Here is a 24,243-nt window from a genome sequence, read left to right on the forward strand (position 1 = left end):
CAAAGAAGAATCGGGATGTTTAACTATCCTCTTTCCTCCCGTGGTTAGTAAGCCAGAACGCTGCCCATACTACTATATTTCCATCCATAACTTCCACTTTTTTATTTTATTTTATTACAAATCTGACCATTCTGACTTGACAAGTTTCCCATACGCATCATGATGACCATTGTATAAGCAATAATTATACAATAAAACATTTATGATTCACACCTAAAATAGATGAGCACCATCCTACATATATTTGCTAGATCTTCATAACTATCGCCGAAAGTCTGTTTGGCAAGTTCGCAAGCTGGATGGCTCATGAAAAAAGAGCGTTCTCAAGCGCGAACGCCCTGGTAGCAAATGGCAAAAATAAGGGACGCGATCGCGACTCAACGTTGACGTTTATAAAAAGAATCCCCGCGATGCTTTAAAAAAATATATACCTATATGTATTATACATATCTACAATATGTAATAATAATAAAAGTACCTCATAAACCTCACAAAGTAAAAACAATTCGAGTATCAAATTCTTATTCGTACTAATATTTTACAAAAAATAATATATTACAAACGCATCACAGCTGTTATAAGACATTGATTGAGTATAGCAATAATTTCTCATTTACCGTAAACTCGAACGAATCAATTCAACCGTGGTGAAAGCCCAATTACAATTCACTTTTTATAAAAATAGTATGATATGTTGTTTCTTCACATATTGAAGTAATGTTTCTTTGTCGACTCGCAGAAGTGTTTATGTAATTAAACACTTCTGGAAATTGCTCAAGGGCATCGTAGACAATCCTTCAGTGCTCGAGCAGCTTCAAATGTGGGCTCCTGAAGGTGGATATAGTTCTCGGTCGCGTCCACTATTCTTGCCTGTTAAGTGTAGAACTGGAGCACTTGCCAACTCTTCTCTGGCCAAGGCCATTTATCTGCTCAATTCTGTCCATAGTAATATTGACATTTTCTCTTGTACTTATGGAGTTTTGGTTCAATTCGTATGGGACAATGCACACCTGTTGAGGTGATTTGTGTCTGTTGTTTTGTCTTGTTTATATTTGTATGTATTATGATGTATTAGTACTTTTGACTATCGTGACGCATTAGGTTTGCCTGTCAGGTCACGATGGTTATAATTTTAATAAATAAATAAATAAATAAATTTTGAATACTACTCATATCAACGTTCTGTACTCACAAAGTAAGAATACAAGAGAAAGTAGGCCCTATTTGATGTTTGATACATTTAATCCACATTGGGCTTAACATCAAACGTGATACTGGGATTTACATATAAAATTAATGAATGAAGTGAAAAATTCTCATGGGAAATAATATTAGTAATTATGTGTTTATATGTAGACACAACGATGCAATAACAATAAGATTATATTAAATATAAGAGTTGTTTAAGAACGCATAGTCTTTCTGCCTAGCCAAAGCTTTAACGCTTCACCGCAAATTCATATATTTTATCCTTTCACTAAACATTAAAGAGTTTTACGATCAAGAACTGTAAATTCTTAAATACGAGAAAGATGCTGTACTTCGTATATAGGCATATAAAATTATATTACTTTGACAATAAAATAGCCATATAAATACATTTAATTAATAAACGCATATAACAAATATCAAAGTTTTACCTTAATACAATATTTAGAAACTCATTGCTAGGTTTCTAATTTTCACTACATATAAAACATATTTAGTGTATATTTAATATAATATTTAATCTTATGTAATGTAATGTATTGATTCTATTGTATTTAAGTTTTATTTTCAGTGTCTCCCTTCACCAATAACGACTGTAACTTTAAATTGGTTAATTCTGAAGATTGGACAATTAAATGTTACATTTCGGCTTCGACAGGTCTTATCGGAAAGAATCGTAACATTAAATTATTTTGAAAGTTAACCATTAAGTACGAATCAAAGCTCAGATAGTTTACAAATTTCTTCAGACTTCAACTATCATTAATGACATATTTATACTAAAATGACGAAATAAACGATTTACAAAGAAATGTTGTAAAATGTAGAGTACCTACTAAATAAATTAGAGCAATCTACTTCTTTACATAATAATTCAAACCACTCATTTTTAGATCTATTTTTAATGGATATACTTTTAAAAACATTGCAACGTATTTATAATGCGATATTTTAAAACCAATCCTAGTTATTTTTAATCGGAAAGTTTTAACCTATTTAACCCGTCGCGATGGAACTGTCTCTATTGCCATTGTATGTCTGTAAAAAGTGTTAAATAAACACGAAGCAAAAATATGAACTGAATCCATTTTACACGAGATATTTTGACAACTTTTGTATAAATCTATAGTTAATAATAGTTATATATAAAAAGAATATGACTATTTGTAAAAAGCTCATGTGTTTACATTTTTCAATTTTCCGCAATGTGGATATACGACATGTTATCGAAATCAGAACTTTAACAATACATTAAATGATTGTTAAAAATAGATATAAATCTCATTTACATTCAAAGTAAATATTTTATAACGCTCCGGAGCTTTTAAAAAATAAATTGTAATTAATAAAATCCAAACCATATTTATTTATTGTATTTTTTTCTTTAGTCTATCAATATGATAAGCGTTAGTCCAATGCGTTACAATGGGGTCAAAACCAGTCTGTAAATCAGAGACATATATTGAATTATTTATAAGCTATTATTACAGCTTACAATTAATATATGTATGTCATTATGTACGCCCTAGCTCAATTTCACTTCCACGAGACTAGGTAAATCTAGGAAAACCTAATACATGATGATCGATCGAAATTTTAATTATATAATAATCACAAAGTTGACACGATAGAAAATTAGAAACACTAGGGTCCATATGGAATTCGAATCCAGGCCTTTTAGGTATCAGTTACTGACTTATACCGTTACTCTAACGTGCTGATATATATAAAAAATGATAAAATATTATTGACAGTATGGCAGTGCAATTAAAACTGTTATATAAAATATACTATCTTTTGTATCTGGATTAACCCTTATTTTGTTCCAGCTGCATATATCGTATTCAACTCTTAACCATAGATTTTATCTAGCAGATATTTTGAACGCTGCACTAGTTTAGTTTAGAACACAAAATTAAACGTGAGAAAGACATTTGTCACATTCAGTGACTTTTATTTAGATTTAGGATATGCAAAGCAAACTTATAATTAAAGCTACTTGAATCAAAAAAGAAAATATCCAGAAATCAATGGGATTTTGGAAGTAACTCAAGATCGGAATTTCGTAGTCAGAAACTACGGGCTCGGGTCCCCGCAGCAAACTCAAATATTTATTTATTAAAATGCGCTAATAATTAAAACGGACACTTATTTAAGTATTGTTTATGTCTGATTGTCATACCCAGTTGACACTGATTTACCCCATTTAAACGCATTGGGCTTACGCCTGTTAGGTTACAACAAAAGGTTAAAAAAATATATAAATGTAAAATACCTTCATTACTTGTTCAAAAATTATTAACCAAAAATTCTTCACCAAAATATGATAGTATCTTTAGAATTAGTTTATGCTGTGGAATCAAAATTAGATCTGGCTCTCTTATTGATTATTCATTGATTGGTGCGATCATTGAAATTTTAAAGGCATCGAATGTAAAATTTTGGAGTTAACATTTACTTTGCGAAAAACTTATACTGCAAGAAGTCAAAATACTTAAACAATCGATAATCTGGTAAGTATGGCAAATAAGGAAATATTTTAAAATCTAGCCCGTTCAGCTTTTAAACGGTCATATGATGTTTAGTCGTTCATTGTCGTGCAAGAGAATTAAACATTTTCTAATTAATATGTGTAAGGACCAGTTATTGATATATTTTTTAAATATCTTTACAATAACTCAAAAATGAAGTGTCATTATATTATACCGAGCTCAGATGACAAGAGTCACAATGTTTTTTTTATAATTTTAGTTCCGCAATGCTTTAGAATTTTATTTTGCCCTACCTTTTATGTAAATCACTTTTTTTTATCGTCGATGATCTACTTTTTGTCGCACGTTGCGAAACGATAAAGAAATAAATCGTTTTTGTTGCGTGAAAAAAGGGCAGAACAAATTTTGTACAGGCGATTTTTTGTTGTTGTTGCCTTTATTCAGTTCGTGCGGCACCCATTTGTCAAGTTTTTTTATTTTACCAGCTGTTTTAGGTGACCCTGAACTATTTTATTACTAACGCCTAATGTTTGAACTAGCTCTTGAATTTTAGTGCGTGGTTTTAATTAAATTTAACTCACAAGGACGCCCATGACTTTCTTTATCTCTAAACAAAAGTGTATCATGTAAATTTTACTAACCTGACTATAGTAATACAATAGCATGAAACCCTTTTAATATATGATCATAAATTGTCATATATGTATGTCAGATATGCTTACAAAAAAAGTAGAGAAATTATTTTTGGTGACTATCACAAGATTAAGATATACCGCATTCCGACAAAAATACAAAAAAATGAACCAGTTAAGTTATCATCACACCTGACGTTAAAAACTAATCATCTCTAATTGCTTTTTACGATGAATCTCACTGGTACATGGGTTATTTTATCAGCATCCGCCCACCGACTTTTCACTCGACATGACAGATCACCGACAAGCAGCCAGTCGTCGTGATGGTGCACTCGGTCAGATGCATTTTTTAATTGCCAAACAGCTTTCCCGGTCAGATGTGACCGTCAGATATCACCGAGTCAACAACGCACATTTTGCATCTCGTTCACCTAGTTTCGCAGAGAAATCACTTGAAGAGTGGGCGCGAAAGTGATAACCGGCAAATGTGGATCTTGGCACGATCGCATTGGAATTAAACGATAAACAATCGAGTTGATCATCTTGCATGACCAATTTGCGTTGGAGAGTCGAACGCCTGGTAGGCTTAGAAAACGAACGTTCAAATAAGTGCACGATGCAATAGGTATTATATCATTACATATTTAAGGTGGGGCTGAGACAAATGGACCATTAAGTAACATCACTCAACCAGCAGAATTTTCCAGCAAACTGTGACAGACTCGGTTGCGCTGCATTTATCCATAGTAGAGATAAAGCGATCATTAAAATATGCCGACGACAAAAGACAGTCAATACAAAGGCCAGAACCTTGAATTTCACTTTACACAATCACAAATATAAGCACTTAAATAACAGGAGACACTGAAATAGAGCATTTAAGCATCGACCCAAATCAGTCCAAAATAACGCACTCTATCAAAATTGACTCCAAGACGAGTAATTACGCATTTTTAATAAATATAATAGATACCTCAAATAACAAGGCCGCAATATTTACGAATTTTACAAGTGACATAAATTGGTAATGCCATGAGACACGCTAAAAGTAAACATTATATTCGACAAAAAATAACCACCCATAGACGAGTGTACTTTGCAGAAGAATTTGAATAAATCGTTATGGACCTTTAACAGGTAGACGGATATAAACCAGCTTGCAATATATACAGTCTATAAATACATGTAAGCACATTTTTTAAAAATGAAACATCTTAACAAAATTATTTTACACTGATTAGAGAAAAGCACGAAAGGATAGAGAAGCTTCTCTTTTTTTGATAGTGAAGATTTTACAAATAAAACTTATTTAAAATTATTACTGCTAGGTACCGTTAAATATGTCTGAGATTATACTTTTTTGTTAACACATCGTGCATATACAAAAATACAAAAATATTGAACATGGTAAATTAAATTTAAGAATATACGCTTAAATATATATTTTATTCAAGCAATATATGCATCGTCATGTTCGTATTTCTAAGTCATAAAGATATTGTTTTCAACAAATAAAATGTACAAATTAAAAACAAAATTTTTCGGTACTACCGATATTTCATTTTGTAATACCGGTAGTACTGAAAGTAAATTTTTACCCCAATACCGGTATTCTCAGTATTGGTACTAACGGTATTGCAAACCTTAGTTGTCACTAATAGTTGTCGTTGGCAAGAAATAAAGAAAAAAACATTTTTAAAAGTGTTTAACGATGGAGAAACATTTTGAACAACGTCAAGAAGCTGATATTTATGAATCAGTTAACGAAACTTCACACAGCGCCGAAAAGAGAGCATATATTATACATATATAATAAAAGTTTATTCTGAAGGTATTTTAAATATGTTATTTATTATAAAATACCTTGAAAATTTAGTAGAAAATAATAATTATTCTAGAATAATAACATGCTTATTTGATAGAATAAACGTGTAATCAGTTTTATATGTTTTTTTCTTAACATATAGATTTGAAATTAAGGTTCAGCATCTAACACGAAACGACATAGATTGCTGCACTATACACATAATGAGGTCAATGCGAGACGTGTGCGATAATGGGAAATAACCGACTAAATATAAATCACCATAATCAATTTGTCGAATATCGATTAATATATGGCCCGGTTTCTTTTAATAAAAAACAGGATTTTAAAGTAGATAAAAGCAATTTCTCGATTCAAGAAATAATGCCAGTTGCAGCATATTCATTTTACTTAAATGATAATATGACGTATGAAGCTTAAGCCACCAGTTATACAGTTGAATTCTAAAATTTTCTGAATTTCTGAAATGTTTTATGATTGTGTTGCTGAGGTTTTTGGATACACCAAAACTATTCTATGGAGCTCGGTTGGTTGTGAAAGCTTACACATATTTTACTGAGACGACGCTTGATTTTTAGTGATTTGCCCTTTCGCTTCAAGCGGCTACAATTCCGAATTCGCTTTGCCTTCATCATATCAATAAATAACTCACAGGGACAGTCGCTTAATGTGGCAGAATGTAACTTGATTGATGAACGTTTCGCTCAGTTTTATGTCGCAATGTCACGAGCGGAACACTCAAAACACCCATATGTGCTGGCACATTACAAAAGCTTTAAATAGGAATAAAATGCGGATTAATCTGGATACAAAAGCTAATAATATGTAATGAAGATGGGAAAATATTATTTTTTTATATTTAAAACATTTGCAACCAACTTAAGTACAAATTAATGTTGCAAGACAATTTAATTATAATTATTACGGTCATCGTCAATTTAAAAATACACATAATATTTGTTAAATTATTCGCAACGACGTGTGATATGACGTAATAAAATTTCAATTATAATAATGCATGGAATCATAAGTAATGGTTGCCGAACCGTTCGTCGCTCTGATTAATGCCATAATTTGCTGAAATATCTCCGAATGCTAATTGTTATATTACACAAGTAAAAGTAAACATGCAGTTTTTAATGTCAATAGGTCTATCTTGAGACCCGTCAAAAGCAATCGAGTGCAAAAAATATAAATACTGACCCAGAAATGTAATAATTATGTTTAACAATCCCTTTACAATTTACAGATATTGATAATTATAATGTTTAATAAAATTAGTTTTATTTGATGAATACCTAACTTAAATTGGCCTAACTATTTTTTTGGTATAAAAATATAATTTAGGTTATTATTAATATATATTTTCATCATAAAGACAATAACAACCTTATCAACCATAATTAACTGTATTTTTTCTACGATTGCCACAAGCTCGTCGATTATTTCGACCGAGTTAATCCGCTTTGTGCAAGAAAGTGAAATTTCAATCACTTATTAAGCAAATATTGGACATTCGGATAATTGAGAAATGCAACGATTACTGTTTCTTCAATCAAGGTGAAGTAAAATTATTTTAACTGATTGACCAACGTCACAGTATCGTTAATAGAAATCGTAGAAAATTAACAATATAAGATTAACGTCAATCGTTTTCTCCGCCATCGTTTACGATCTCGCTTAAATATTGTGCACACAATATATTTCTAGCGTTTGTTTAACTACTTTAAAATAATATAATAAATACTTCACTTACCGGTAAAATCCTAGCCATGTGGACTTGCAGGGGTGCCATTATGAGGACCGCAGTCCCCAAGAAAATTATCCACCGAAGCTTCATTTTAACTGTAAAAAACATATTCAAGTAATATTAAAAGCACATTAAACAACATTTTTATCTTAATGATATGGTACAAAAAATGTTTAGAAATACATATATATATATATATATATATATATATATATATATATATATATATATATATATATATATGGTTAATATTTCTAGGAGTCGGATTACTCCGCGTACTTTTTTGATTCCGTGTGGAATCATGGTCCCTACGTTTCGGCCAGATTCGCCCGGCCATCCTCAGGGGAAAATTGAGAATATGAACATCCGGTGTGGGCAAAGCCCAGCATGTGGTTGTTCAGATCTTATCTGAACAACCATATATATATATATATATATATATATATATATATATATATATATATATATATATATATATATATATATATATATATATATATATATATATATATATATATATATATATATATATATATATATATATATATATATATATATATATATATATATATATATATATATCCGACTCCTAGAAATATTAACCAAATATTTCTCCGCGAAAATATATATATATATATATATATATATATATATATATATATATATATATATATATATATATATACTAAGACTAAATTTGGATTATATCAAGGAATAAGAAACACTAGTTATACAGATACAAATCAAACAAAAGATCTATTTAAAACGATAAATTACTGAGTCGCGAGTCTCGTCCTATAAAGCTCAAAGATCTTAATAATGGATCTCGATAAAGTTTAACAAAGATGAATATAATAGTTCTTAGAATACAAAGCAGACTTATCCAAAGAATCCAGTACCAAGCAATAAAATCGCGCCGTCGCGTTGCAGTAAAAACGCTCAGTTTTCTAGTATTCATATTAAGACTTTTTATAACAATAAATGAGAATCTAATGAAGAATATCTAAACCGAATTTTGACCACAAAGAGAGCGCAAAAAACAATTATTTCTTCTCAGAAGTCAAAAATTCACGTCAAAAGCAATAAAATCGTGCCGTCGCCGTCGCAGTGGGAACGCTCGTTACAGAGAAGCTTAAAACAAATTATTAAAACTTACTAATACAAAAAAGTAGTACAATTAATCAAAGCAATAAAACAATAAGAATCACTGATTTTTTTTAAATAATATAGAATAATAATAAATAAAAAAAACAACAGTAATGATTATGGAAAAATACGTAAAAATAACTCACTTCCAAATATGTACTATCAAATCAACAACTGTCTATAAATTTACTCCCTACTCAAAGGGTTCAATAACATGCATTTTTCTGGCCAAGTTCAAGGGGTGGCAAATGCCTCCATCTGCCCCCCGCCCTGACCAACAAATGAAATTCCTGCAATAAATAACTAAATTAGACAACAAGCAAACCAATGATTCTGAATGTCTAAAACAAAACTTTCGAAAAGTATTACATCAACGATGTTCTGTGCATTGCTTAATGAAATTGAAGCATGCATCATTTTAAGAATAAGAATACTTCAAATATCTAGCATAGTAAAAAGATCATTTTTTAGTAGTTGAAGTCCTTCCAGATGAAGAACAGATTTTCCTGTTTTCAAGACGCTTCGCCTGGAGAGAAAAATAAAATACCTTAAAGTTGCTAGCTGTATTCGTTAATTATCAAAAAATGCAGATTCAGATAGTACTGCCCGATAAGATTGAACAAATAAATCTAATATGTAACTTACTGAACACGTCATTGGAGGTTGAGGGATAAATCACGACATTCGATAATAGATAAAATAACAACAAACCTGGCATGCCTGGTCAAACTTTAAATTTGTACTTTTTAATTTGGGAACATGAATGTAATGCAATATTTCAATGTCACGCTACATAATGATTCAACTGTCACCATGAGATGAAAAATACATAAAATAATATATTCTTCTGTTTTTTAACATTTAAACCATAGTCATAATTTTTCTATTGTATAAACATTTCTAAACCTTGTTTATGTTAGAAAGTCTACTTACCATATATAAGTAATAATAATATTTTACCTGTTAGATTAGATAAGGTTAATTGTTAGTATATTAATTTTTTATCGTTTAAGTTACCAATCCATTGATTTTTCAATTGCTACGATGCTAGTATTTTATTATAGCTTGAATATCATAAATCATAGCATACAATAAGCTAACTACTGTAGCATATAACGACAGTTTAACGCACTAGAATTATCATGCACAACCGATAATTTCGCGCTCGGTTAAATATTCAAATTCGCGCATTTAATTACCACCGAATTTACCATCAATATTCGTTAAACTGTGCATTATTTACCTATCCAGTTTTCTTATGAAATTTAATTGCGATCAGCGTAATCACTTTCGCCGATAATAATCGCAAAATTTCTCTATCATCTCAAGGAAATCGAGCCGGACGACCGAATTTTCGGCACGGCAATGCGAAAAATCAATTGACACGACCGGAATAATTCGGTGGGAAGTAGGAGAATAAATAAAATTAGGTACCGCCAAAAAGTGTTATCGAATTACTATCGATGGCCATCGGTTGCGACTTGTCCGAGCGTTGTTATTCGGTACACTTGACTGGTCAGGACTTACGTGTTGCTTGCTTGCTTTCACATTTCGATACAATTTTGCACGGGTGGAATGCAAGCAAAATGATCGAACTGTGACTCGTAACTGTGTTTGTTTGCGTAGAGTGCAAAAATGATGAAAAACAATATGAATGTACTTTATATTGTCACGCCAGAGTAAGAAAAAAATGATAGATACGCCTATAGCTCGTAGCTTTTTGATACACGTGAGTAACCATCAAATAACATTATCAAGATTATGTACGTTCTCATCAATAAAATAAGCTCTGAGCATATAATATGTGGCGCTAAGGATATTAAGGGCAGACTCAACAATGTTCATCATTCCTCGAAGACTAACATATCGAAAAAAAAGTCGATCATAGAATAATCTTGAAGTAGATTATCTGGGAACGTAAATTTATTAAATTGATCTATTACACACAAATGTAATTGACTTATAGAATGGATTTATTTTGTGTAATATTTTTCTTATATAAAGTCGATATTGGGATTACACAAAAGTGTAACATTATTTTTTATAAGCCAAACAGTAATTTATATTTCATAGACAATATTGCTTTCATTCCTTAAAAATTAATAGAATGGAGAGAAAAAGTCGAGCTTAAATTTGCCAAACATATTACAAAACTCTCGTACAAAAGGTTTGCTGCCATTGCGATCCAGACCGATATGAAACAAATAATAACATGCTTACGCAGTCTAAAGATATGCCAAAAAAAAACAATTTAATCTTCTTGGCATTTAAAATATAGCAATGGTAATAATATGTAATGCTTAATATCCCCTAATTTAGGGTTATATTTAAATAATTTTGCTATTTACGCCGTTAAAGGAGATACATCGCTTTATTATTGTTCAATATTCCTTTTAGCCGGATCGCTAAAACGCTGTTATATCTGAACGTGTATCGTAATAATAGAACAACGCTAGTTTTTATGAACTAAATTGCAACGCGACCAATTCTAATGCGAAACATTTATATATTTTTTATTGGTTTATACATACATATATGAGCCATCCAGATTCTCAGCGAGCTTGCCAAACAGCTGGAAAAAATATGTTGGATGGTGTGCACCATATTTATTTTTTATATTAATGGTATAATTATTATGTCGCATTATGGAAACTTGTTAAGTCATGATAGTTAGATTTGTAATAAAAATAAAACATATATTTAATTTAATAATAAATCATAAAAAGTAACGCAAAATATTTTATATTTAAATTTTATTTTTGACATGTGCTCGTTTGGTGTTAACCAATGTGTTTGATAATGAAACTAATTTTATGCGAATTACACCAACATATAAAACAACCATGATAAAAAAATTGTAAAATATAAAGAGATCACATGATTTTAAATCAATGACATATCTGTAGTATTATAAACTTCACAAGTTACTTGTTGAAAATTTTCTATAAAAAACATAAAAAAATCTTTAAACTTTCTTTAATTTAAAGAAGGTTAGGTGCGATGGCAAAAAACTTTAAAATAACTGCCCTACTACAAAAATGTTAAATTGTGCATGATAAATGTAACGAGCGTTAAATTTAGTATAATAGAAAGGGAAAAGTATATTTGAGGCATGATAATAATATACTTGTGTGTGAAGTTAACAACAAGACCATATTAATAAGAAAAAGCAGTAATTAATTTATATAAGTATTAGATATAATATGTGTATGTACCTACGATCGCATTTATCGTTACTTATTGCGTTAAACGTTAATTAAACCGCATTCATACACTCTACAGTCCCAGATGACTCTTCATAAATTATATTCGTGATCCTATCTGATCTCTCATTGCATCGCGTCCATCGTAAAATTGCACAACTCGAAAATATTATAATTAAACTCGTCCATAAGGCAAACCGCAAGTTTACTACTTAAACATCGGACATTAGTGAAAGGTGCTTGACTTTAATGTACATATTATATATTATCGCCATGCATTGTACATACAATGAGATAAACTCAACACCGCCATCACAATACTACTTATTTCAAATATACTTTTTTATTATATTATTGTGCTCTATTCGTCTTGTGATCGATAATTTCTCCGTTGAGTTTCTCGCCTGAGAAATTTTCATTTGCCATCACGTCAATAACGTGTATGTGATTTTTTTCCTATTTTTTTAACCTAGTAGACGTATGCACAATAATTATGTCGTTAAACATACAAAACTTGAAATAAATAATAAACTTTCTGAATCAAAAATATATAAAAAAAATCATTAATTATGTTACAACAATATAAATATAAAAAGAGAAAGATATGAGTACATTTTACTTTTAACTTAAGAAAAATCTGCGAAACAACTGAAAATATACAGTTTATTTTCATTGTTCCTTGAATAAAAAACAACATTATAAATAGGTAGAATAACTATTTCAATATGTACTATAAAAATGTAATTCGGAATAGCGTAGTGCGTAAGGTCTAGACTGGTAATCCAGAAACCACGCGTTCAGCCACGTTAGTAGACTCGAACTTTTACTCATAAAAATGCAAAAAGGCTTAACTGACTAGTGACACATATTCATAATTTATAATTATTTATATAGATATCACCAATTCTCATTAACTAAAAAGTCTGGTTGTTAATACTTTTCTTGTAGGTATTCATTAAGTCTGATTGACTTACCCAGTTGCTACAAATTTGCCCCATTGTAACGCATTGGGCTTATGCCTGTCAGGTTACAATAGAACAATGAAAAATAAGAATAAAAAATGAGCATATTTACGACCATTTTTTAAAAATCAGTCACAAAATAAATTTTATATTTTTAATATAACTTTGAAGTTGTATTTTATATTAAATGCAGATTGATCAGTTCATATTACTTTATATATTTACAACTACTTTATAGGGTTAGTTATTGTCATTAAGTAAACATTTAAGACATATACTCTAAAATTAAAATCCGTTTGAAACATAAAAAATGGGATTTATTGTTGCGATGGGCTTAATAAAAACAGCATTTTAGCGGCTCGCCCAAAAAGGTATGTACATGATAAAGAGATTAATGTTAAATTCATTTTATTCAACGCATAATTAAAAAACAAAGCAAAAAAAAATTAGGAGCTCCACCAAATAACATAGACTACGCTATCGTATTTCAGAGAAAAGCAGCCGCTTCTACTTTGACCGTCTAAATTCACCTTGAACCGATTAAAGTTTAACTTAAATGTCTTAGTGGTTTTTGGTTGCATTTTATAGCGTATGATAGTGTATGTATATTTTATTTTATATTTACTAATAGGGAAATATTTAACAGAATTATTTTTCACTACAAATGTATAATCACTATACAATTATTTTGCAATTAGAGAATATCTCTTTAGCTAGTTTTCAACTAGTAATATAGTAACGAGTATCTATTTACTAACATGGGACCTGTTAATAAATCAACGGATTATCTAATCCAAAGCCTATTTAAATATAGAAAGTTCAAGATATACTGACGAATAATAAAGTAATATGTTTATTGTGGTGATATTTACGACGAATGAGCATATGCTACTGATACCTCAAATATGAACATACATCGGCTTATATTACAGTTATTGAATATATACCTTTAAATTGCCATTATTTCTTGGAATATTTTTGTTGAATAATCCCAAATACTTCTATTAAATGTTTTAAAATAAGCGCAAATGATATTCCTGAAATATTTTATTTTTATATAGTTGCTTATAAATACTTTGATTATTCTGAGCATGTATTTACTAAAAATAGAATATTTAATTTTATGCATGACTGCTGATTACGTCATCACAGTGAATTGACCACTCACAAGTAACGAGTTAATGACAGTCGTCACCGTGTATGTCAGTAATTGTTTATTTACTACAAATCTGTTTAATGTAAAATTACATATTTCCCCAATGTCTCACTGTGGCTTTAACACAAAATGGTTCACACGTTTTATACACACACATATACATTTTTATTCTTTTTTTTTATTAAATCTACCGTTGTAACTAGACAGGCGTAAGCCCAATGCGTTACAATGAGCAAATCTGTACCAACTGAGTAAGTCAGTCGGACATAATGAATACCCACAAGTAAGTATTAACCACCAGACTGAAAAAGTCTGGGAATTGGTGACATCTATATTATTAATTATAAATTATTATGTGCTACACATTTTTTTTTAATTATTAGAGCATTTTTATAAATTAAAGTTCGAGTGCCGCTGCCGGGGCTCATATTTAATTATACCAATTAAATTTTATTAAATGACAGTGACGCACACAAGTAGTATATATAATAAATCTGTACGAATCCTCGCCTGTGCAGATGACATAGATATTTTATTGATCCAGAAACCAATTAATGTTTGCAATATTTTAAATTACTGTCTTCGACATTTGAGAAACGGTGAGAATTATTGGATTTGTTGCAACGAATCGGTCTTGGGTTATTCATTATTAACCTTACCGGTTGACACTTTCACAATTGGCCGGCAAAACCGGACACGCGAAAAAAAATACTCGACTTTCGTTTGCTACATATATTATACATTATTAAGCTTATTGAGGCTTCAACAAAAAATACGGTTTATTGAAATTTCAAAAAAAATTATACATATTATACACACATATGTTTTATGTATGTGCTCATTTATACACATGGTGAATCATAATTATATTAAAAACACATTAGCTATTATCAACTTCAATAATAGCTTGAGAAAAAAATGATAACATACATTTGCAAAACAATTTGGAATATTGAGGAAAATTTGATCCAAATAAATCTGGGAAAAGTATATATGTAATAGTGTTTTAAACAAAATAAAATTATGAAAGTGTTAATAATATAAAAGCAATAAATTGATCAATACTTTTCTGATATACTATTTCTGTTACAGTTGTAAATAGGTCAAACCTAAAAAACTGGTTTTCGTCACATAAACGAAGCATATTGAAAATAATATTTTAGTTTGATAAATTTGGCTTACATTAAAGTCATTAAATTATTACGTATGTGAAAAAATCTTAATTTAATATATTTTTATTTTTGAAGCAGAAAAAAAACAATTATCCGAATTACTGATTATGCTTTTTTAGTATTTCTTGGTTCTTTATTTGTATATTTTTTAAGCCGAATACATGTAACAACTTGTGGTTTTTACTACATTTAAGTCATATTAAATATATATTTTATCAACTTATAAAATTGAATATTGCAGCACTTTAAACGCGATTCGATCTAGTTCACGGAATTCGTTCCAAATAAGGCTCCATGGGTGTAACTCATGTACATATATAAATTATGCCTTTATTTTTCTCAGAGAAACGAAAGTGAAAAACGATAAAAACGAAAGCCTTACAAGAATTTTAAAAAGTCGCCCCAGGCTCAACCGGTGCATTGAGATAAAAATGTACACCAAATTACATAACCACCAAAATCGTTACGCTTAATTTTATTTCATTATATAATAATATCTACTTGAAAAATTGACAATATTATTATTTAATTAAATTTGTACAAGTGTTTAATTTTTTTGCTACCTATGCAATGTTTTACATTATTTATCCTTATAATGTTATTAACTTGTATTTGTATCATTGCATAAATGTTATAAATTTATGTAATCGACAATAACTGGATCGTATATTTTCATAGCCTGTTTCCGCTGTGGGTTCAACTTACGTCTTGCAACATATAATGTTTCTTTATCGTTAAGCCATATTGGTTTATTTTTAACTTTACAATAATCTGATTTTATAGTAAAAATACAATGAGTTGATCCTCGAAAATGAATAAAAACTATGATGAGATTTATTACATATTTGTGAATGGTGTAGAAATTTTGTGACAGAAATCATTTGGGCTACCTTTAGAATTTCAAACAACTGATACAATTAAACTCAAACTACAATTTATATAAAAAAATAGTTAAATAGCAACTGAAAAAATATTTATAAATCAAAACAAATATTGAAAAAAATACATCAACGTAAAAATATATGATTAATGATTTAATATTACAAAAATTTAAATTTAGACCGAAGAAAAATTATAAATAGTCACTAACCCAAATAAAATTGATGTTTGAGATGCGTGGATTGCTCTTGAGTTTTATCTATTATATATATTATATGTATTGATAGTTTTAGATTGATAACAAATGTACATTATGTCTCCAAACCTACAATAGACAAAAAGGGACAATATTAACTTTTTTATTTTTGATTTTTCTTTCAAAAAAATATATTATAAAAGCGAATAAAGGATTTTCAATTATGTCCTTTATTTCGTTGTTTATAAATATTATCTCTACACACATAATGAACTATTTTCGTTTTCTAGAATAAAATTTGGGGGGAAATTCCAGCACATGAAGCTAGAGCTTAATGTACCCAGCTACTCAATTGCTTATAAAGTAAAAATAATATTACATTTTGATTAGTAAAAGAAAAAAAGTACATTGATATTTACCTTTTGTAGTTTCTAAAAAAAATATATTTCCCAAATATTTTTTTATTATATGCGTACAGTATTTTAATTACACATCACTCTTATTTCATTATTTGACACATTTTACATTTTCACCAGAGACCTACAAAAATAAAAAATATTTATTTAATCGCACTTTAAGTGTCACTTTTAATGTTTAATTTTAAGATCACATTTTCTTGTAATATTTAGTTAACATTTTATTTATATGTTGTAGAAATCATAAAAAAATATTATTATTATTATAAGTTTTTTCTTGTATCGGTTCAAAGTTGCGCGCTTTATTTACCGTGGTGACAGTACTACGGCCCGAGTTGCCAGGTGAGCTGTCAAAAAGAGACTGGCGACTACCACCGGCTCAAGTGGTAAGGCTCACACTTGATCTGGTTGTGGTAGACGCATTTCCACTTCGACAAACGGAGGTTTTCTTCGAAATGTGGATCCGTGAGAACATTTCATTGATAAAGAAAATTTACTGCTATTCTATTTTATATAATAAGTTTTCAAGAAAGATTGTGATTGTAAGTGAACAGATTTCCAAAACTTCTAATAAATATATAGTATTACGATTTAAATAAATCTTTAATGAGAAGCAGAGCCGTAGCGAAGGAGGGCAGATGTCATCGGGCCCAAATTGAGGAGGGCGTCAAAATAAAATCAGTAATATTTGTATTTATATTTTATTTTGAAAGTATTGTTATTTGTAAAAAAAATTAAAGATAGGTATACGAAACTGAGAATTTTTAGAAGCGTATTATAAACTCTCCTCCGTTTCTGAGTTTCCATTAATGCATTTTAGTAATAAAAGCAGAGAAACTTTCTTAGTAAATTATCCTTTTCTAAAAAAATTTTTCTGGAATTGTTTTTCGGTCATTTCGTTCTCAAATTTTGGTGATTTCGTTCATTCGTTAAATTATGATTGTTATATAATTTGACGATTCGTGAACTGGTTGTCGTGTTGATAAACTGTTAAGTATTTTTGCAGATTCTTTTAACTGTTGCAGTATCGATTACAAGCTTGTTTTGACATATTTGTGATCTTTAATGGGATAAGATCATTTTAATAATTTAGCTCTTCTAAGCATTAAAAATAAAACATTGGAAAAAAATAGATTATGTAATTAATCACTTTCCATTATCAAAATCAAGAAAATATTTTTTTAATAAACAGTCAATTCATTTCTTCATAAAAATCTGTTATTTAAAAAAAGGTTTAGTTTTAATCACAGTTTATTTATTAACTAGTGTATTGTTATTTTTTGTGTTATTTATTCAGGGACGGCAATTCAACTTTTTTTAGGGAATGGCAAAAGCTGGCCAGTCAGTGGTTTTATTTAATATTTTAATCTAATTAAGATTCATAGCATTCGATTTAATGACATACGGTAACGGTCACCATTGACTGTTACAGTCTGACCTTCATCGTTTTCGAAAAAGTAAGGTCCAATGACGCCATCTGACCACAATGCACACCATAGTTATTTTTTAGACATGTAATGGTCTCTCGTGAGTCACTTTTTTTCTTCGCTCCATATGCTGCAATTTGCTTATTAACATACCCAGAGAGATTAAAATCTCATAAGAGAATTTTTTCTTTGAAAATTCAGCATCAATTTCCTGCTGCTCTAACATTTAATCTGCGTAAATTTTTTGCTGTCCATTGTCTCTGAGCTTTAGTTGTGTTATCTGAATTTTATACGAGTGTTGGTGCAAGTCCATATACAAGATGCGCCAAAGGGATCCATAATAAAACCCAAAAGCTGCGAACGCCGACGAATCTATAATTCCGGGTCTTCAGACATACTGTCACTTACAGCAGCAATATTCTCGGTTAAACGGGCGCCACGATGATGCACATGCCTTATCATATCTCCAAGGCTTCCAGTTTTTTCAATATTCTTTCACTGCGTTGCGAATTGTTCACTCAGTAAGACAATGAAATTGACCATAATCTTCCCGTAAATTTCGATACACAGTTCGTACAGAACTTTTATTTCTGTAAGAGCAATTTTTTAAAGCGTTGAGCGGTGATTAAGCGTCCCGTTTCATAAATGTGTTGTTGCAAACTAACATTTAACACTTTGAACACGCGTAATTATTGACAGCTTTCTGATTTACAGTGCTGCCAACATAGGAAGCACGAATTAGATTACCCTGCGTAAATATTATATTTATATATCATTATATATTCATTCGACTTATTAATATTAGGTAAGTTATTTTTCAATGAAAATACCATATCATCCTATTAATGTTATTATTATTTTAAATTGCAATTTTTGGTCTATATTTTGTTAACTTGGATTTTAATTTTATTTAAATAAAGCTATTGAATTGAAGAGAAGCAAATAAGAACATATTTTGTATGACTAAAACAGGTACAACCGTACAGCAGCAAACACTGTTTGTGAACTAAACAATGCTTTTAGTGCAGGTACTGTTAACTTATACAAAAGTTGGGCGTTAATAATGCAATAGATCTGTTAGTAATACGAATTAAAACAATTCGAAAATTCAAAAACGCTTGAGAAACGAGTGCCGCACAAACTATATTTAAATTATAAATGTCGCCTTTACGAAGTTTGTTCTGCGCTTCTTTGCCACAACAGAAGCAATGCAGCAGTTATGTTGTAACATGCATTGAAAAGTATATTCTTGCTATATAAGAAAGCGGTCTGCACAACAGTTAGACAAAATAAAGCCCCCAAGCATTTTACGAAACCATAATTATGATAACTGTTTGCTGTTGTACTGAGCACTGGCTATTGTAGGGTTTTTTAACCACCTGCGCCATTAGCAACAGTTTAAAGATCACCATAACGATCACTTGAACTACGAAAACAGAAATCTCCCATACTACATTAACCCGTTTCGAAAGTTTAGACCACATATAAGGGAGAGATTTCGTTACTATTGTATATATTGCACAATCCATCCGGAGACGTCAATCACTCATTGAAAAAAATACTTTTTATATGAGAAAACGCGCACCAGATAATACGTTTTTAAATCTTCAAACTCCCTGGTTACCGATCGCCAAAGTAGCAATCTGGACCGTGATTTTTCTTTTTTTGAAGTGTGTTTAAGAAGCGGTGCAATTGGGTTGTAAACATCATAATCTGCGACTCGCCAGAGCTGTTTCGAACGATCATTATAAATTTTGTGATACTTGGTCATAAGAGGCAGCCTGTAGCAACACGGGCAGACTTTCACAGACACAGGTGGAGACTGATCGACACAATAGACATCAACGGATCGTCCAGAGAACATCTAGAGATAATTCTAGCTACATCATCAGTATTCAGCCAACAAATACAACTTGACACACAATCGAAGACTCTTTATTTTTGCTACTGTGGTAAATTGTACCTATTACATAAACTTATCATCTTTTCCGTCGTCTATTTGGCCGCAAATTTACACGTTTTCGGCATCAAAACTCGAAATTATAATCATTACATTATTTTACACCTTGATAAAACCATTACAGCTGAGAGTTCTTGTCAAGAAATCGACAATGGTGAACCCCGCACTGAGCAATTGTTAATATCAAATTTTCTTGCATGACAATGCGCAACCACACATCAAACATTTATACTATGACAATTTTTTTTATCCACCGTACTAAAGAATATCACTTATTTAAGAATTTCGACAACTTACAAGGTAAAGTCTTTAACATCCATGCTATTGTTGAAAGAGCATTTCGAGATTTTATCAACTTTATAAGTTTACACAAACGGAATGTGTCGATTAATGGTGTTTAATTCATTATGTCGATCAATGGAATTAATAATTAACTAAAAAAAGAAATATCATCAAATCGCAATTATTTTTCTATCAACCATTGTGGCTATTAAACTTACTATGTTTAAAAAATACGATGTATTAATCGCTGCCAATAAATAGTTATCCGAATAAATAATGTCATCACATAAATCGACCACAGCGCTATTAAATTCACTATAATTGAGCAATCATAAGTCCAGAAAAGCGTAGTCCGGAAAGCTCTAGATTAATAATCCAGAGGCTGCAGGCCATAACTGTAAAATGACATCTATTAATTGTAAATTATAATAGTTGATAATTTATGAAATAGACATCACTGATTCCCAGACTTTCAGTCTGGTGTTTTAATGCTTACTTGAAAATATTATTTGTGTACTGATTGACATACTGTGTTGTAACGCATTAGGCTTACGCCTGTCACATTACACAAAAAAAAATTGGTACTCAAAAGATTCCTAAAAACAGACATAATTACAGATTTTCTTAATAAATAATTCATCGTAAAATTATAAAGTAATAGTCTGGATTACAAATAAGTATATACATATTCAAAAAGACTAATCACATGATTCTAGTATAGATATATTCTTAACATACTACACTGAAATAATGGTTGGTCGAATGAAAAAACTTATAACAAATATCCGTTATAAGAGCTTTCTTTACAAATTCTCTCTAATTACTCTGTTGATATTTTCCAAATTCGAAAGCTTATGAACTCTAAGATGTTGGAAATGGAACCATACTCTAATGCATGTCTTTGCGTTTAATGTATATTACAAAAAACATTGTTTCAAAATAAATAATAGTATTTTTGAATAAAAAAAAAATTATAAAATTTTTAAGTTTTATTTTTGATGCATCATTAAAATTATGGTAATGAAATAATACTGATTTCAATGTTTACTTATCTAGATGTTCGTTGTGTAGAAAATTATTTTATAATTCATCATTTAAAGTCAGTCGCGATTTTTCAGTAGGAAACGCCCAAAAGGACGAAGGAAGGCCAATGACGTCTCTATCTCGCTTTACAAACGCCGAAAACGAAGATACGCAATTTCCGATAAAATGATTAGCCAGTCTCAAAATCGCAAGATCCATGTGTGGATCTGATGGAATTAGTCGGTTAATTTTTAACGTGTGACGTCTTAGTCCTTCTTCGAGTTCATATTTCATATGATTGCTGTCTGAAGCCACAAAAATATGTTTAACATCTTTAGTGTGCTTCAGCTGCCGCTTCAACTGTCTGTAAATAAATTTGATATAAATATCTCACATATGGATGCGAATGCATATTTTCAATATAATAGGAACCTTAAAATTGTATTTATAGACGGCATACAAATTTCTTGTGTAACAGGACCATATTCATTTTTATAACCCACACATTGCGGACTAGAAAAAAGAGTCGGACTCTGAGGAACATGTTCACATGCACGCACCCAATCCAGTCCATTCCTCAAATGAATACCGATAAAACCACCCGACAAGTTTTCTTTAATGAACTTTTTGGCTTTTGCCATCATATCTTTGTTCCATTGCAAATATCTATGTACAACAATATTATCCAATTGAACAGGAAAACTGGCTGGTGCACCTTAAATTTAATAAACAAATCGTTTTAGCAATAACATACATACCTGAGAAATGTATTTAAATAAATCATTCTCACCAGTAAAAGCCAAAACAGGCCATTTATCAGCCGGATACCGTAAATTCCATTGCTCGCTCATTGCGCCTCGGTGAATATCATAATGCAGTGGTGCGTAAAATTCAGAATTGACAAAATCTATTCCAAACGTATCCCAAAACGGTCCGAAAGGATTACCTTCTTTTGCCATACAACTTTTAAATTCAGCCAAGGTTGCATCACTACGTGGCACGTAACAAAACGAAGTCCGCTTATCAACGGGCCACACGGAATCAGCCAAGTCTCGCATAAATTCAGTCATAGTGATCACTCTGTGGTACTCCCGCAGAGCTTTGACTGAAAAATATTTTTCAAATGGTACTTGAATAGATCTCGCTTCACCGGTGCGATACTCGACCCAATGCGGAAGTATCAACGTTCTATTTATTCCTTTTGCGAATGCAAAGGAACCTAGAAAATGATCGGCCTGATTTCCAAAGCGACCTGAAAAATATTTAAAGCTACAACGATAAGAATTTATAAAAAACATTATTTTATAATACCCATGCAAGGGCAATACGCGACGAAGCCAGTTGGATCTGCGTCTTTCGATGCATGAATCGGTGTTAGCAACAAGAGCCATGCGAGTTGCACGAACTTCGCTAAATAATCACAATGTAAATGCATCTTAACCTAAAAAGATCAACGAATGTGTGTTTTAATAATAATTAACTAAATCTGCATCTAAACTATTAATCACGTACGTAAAAGTAATTTGTATCGCTGGAACACTGGCATAACAGAAATAACCGAAGTTTATTTACCTGCCGGTACGACAGTTTTGGTCTTAACTAAATTGAATGTGACCATTATGGTATAATATACATTTTACTCAAAGAAAATGCTTCTATATATTTTTCTGGTTAGTCAGAATCCATATTAAAAGGTCAGAATTTATATTAAATGGTGTCAGAATTTTTTTTAGTTGCCAATGATATTATCGTATAGTGTTGTTTTTGCTATAACCCTTAAGATTGCTACAACTAGTCGATATGTCATTTGCATCTCGACGATTCATCATCATTATCATTAACAAAGTATTTTAAGTCCAGATTGTTTGGTTGAGCTCGCAACATTGTCAGATATTAACACAACAAGCTAAATGTGCTCTTCGCCGTCGTTCTATCGTTATTCTCGTTTCGTTGGTCGCTCTGAATACCGCGTCCTACAAACAATTAAATATATTTGTTGCAGGTTCGTTGAGAGTTATTCATAGGGTGTTTACTTGCACCCAACCTGGCAAACAGCTTAGGTGCGAGCGAGATATTTTATAAATTATTTCATTTTAATTATTTTAATTCTAATCGTCCTAAATGCTATTTTCATTCTAACCATTTGATATTTATTCTAATGCAGAATAATATAATTATAAGCAGGTTGTTAATAACATTCTGACTGGGAATTTATTTTTATTCTAACCCGATGTTGATTTAAATTCTGACCATTTAATTGTTGCCATTTTTAAATGATGTATAATATTAAATAACTAATGAGAAACTTTTTTCTTTTTTCCTATCCTATGAAATTAAGCACGTCGTGTGAATTTTTATTTCTGCGTTTCTATCTTTATATTTTTTATATTAGAGCAAAACAGTATTCTTCAAACAAATAATTTAATGCCTTTGTAAAAACGTGATAATTATTTATGTTCTTGAAATCGAAAAAGTCTAAGACATACAAGCAGTTATGAGGAAGTGAGTCG

The 24,243-nt window shown here is 30.5% G+C and overlaps 2 protein-coding genes across 5 annotated transcripts in view; both read right to left on the reverse strand.

The window, feature by feature from the left end:
• LOC148227508 (uncharacterized) overlaps positions 1–17,404 on the reverse strand; it is a 64,210-nt gene extending 46,806 nt beyond the window's left edge. For both annotated transcript variants that reach the window (XM_088203080.1, XM_088203079.1), the window contains exons 1-3: positions 17,352–17,404; positions 17,045–17,165; positions 7,918–8,006 (exon numbers count right to left, since the gene is read on the reverse strand). In XM_088203080.1, coding sequence (XP_088059206.1) covers positions 7,918–8,001 — 84 coding nt within the window. In that variant the 5' untranslated portion in view covers positions 8,002–8,006; positions 17,045–17,165; positions 17,352–17,404. The remainder of the gene's footprint in view (positions 1–7,917; positions 8,007–17,044; positions 17,166–17,351) is intronic.
• Positions 17,405–20,725: 3,321 nt separating this feature from the next.
• Positions 20,726–23,334, reverse strand: O-fut1 (O-fucosyltransferase 1). 3 transcript variants are annotated; one of them, XR_015812153.1, is made up of 8 exons: positions 23,246–23,334; positions 23,045–23,174; positions 22,524–22,985; positions 22,166–22,448; positions 21,759–22,097; positions 21,207–21,306; positions 20,929–21,105; positions 20,726–20,862 (listed from the first exon to the last, which is right to left on the reverse strand). XR_015812153.1 is itself a non-coding variant. In XM_088203081.1 (5 exons), exons 2-5 carry the CDS (start codon positions 23,166–23,168, stop codon positions 21,791–21,793), a joined length of 1,176 nt encoding a protein of 391 aa, XP_088059207.1. In that variant the 5' UTR covers positions 23,169–23,174; positions 23,246–23,334; the 3' UTR covers positions 21,688–21,790. The 3 variants fall into 3 exon arrangements, 1 of the variants encoding a protein (XP_088059207.1); XR_015812154.1 differs by lacking the exon at positions 20,726–20,862 and having other exon boundaries at positions 20,929–21,119; XM_088203081.1 differs by lacking the exons at positions 20,726–20,862; positions 20,929–21,105; positions 21,207–21,306 and having other exon boundaries at positions 21,688–22,097.
• Positions 23,335–24,243: the final 909 nt, after the last annotated feature.

This window comes from Plectrocnemia conspersa, unplaced genomic scaffold (assembly GCF_051122295.1).
Source record: "Plectrocnemia conspersa isolate PC_06_02 unplaced genomic scaffold, ASM5112229v1 ptg000013l, whole genome shotgun sequence".
Taxonomy (NCBI): Eukaryota; Metazoa; Arthropoda; class Insecta; order Trichoptera; family Polycentropodidae; genus Plectrocnemia; species Plectrocnemia conspersa.

Excerpts from the sequence above, each read along its gene's own strand:
- O-fut1 (XM_088203081.1), bottom strand. The coding sequence starts at position 23,168 with ATGCATTTACATTGTGATTATTTAGCGAAGTTCGTGCAACTCGCATGG. Across the intron at positions 22,986-23,044 it reads CGCGTATTGCCCTTGCATGG|GTCGCTTTGGAAATCAGGCC; the intron begins GTATTATAAAAT and ends AATATTTTTCAG. Across the intron at positions 22,449-22,523 it reads GCCTGTTTTGGCTTTTACTG|GTGCACCAGCCAGTTTTCCT; the intron begins GTGAGAATGATT and ends ATTAAATTTAAG.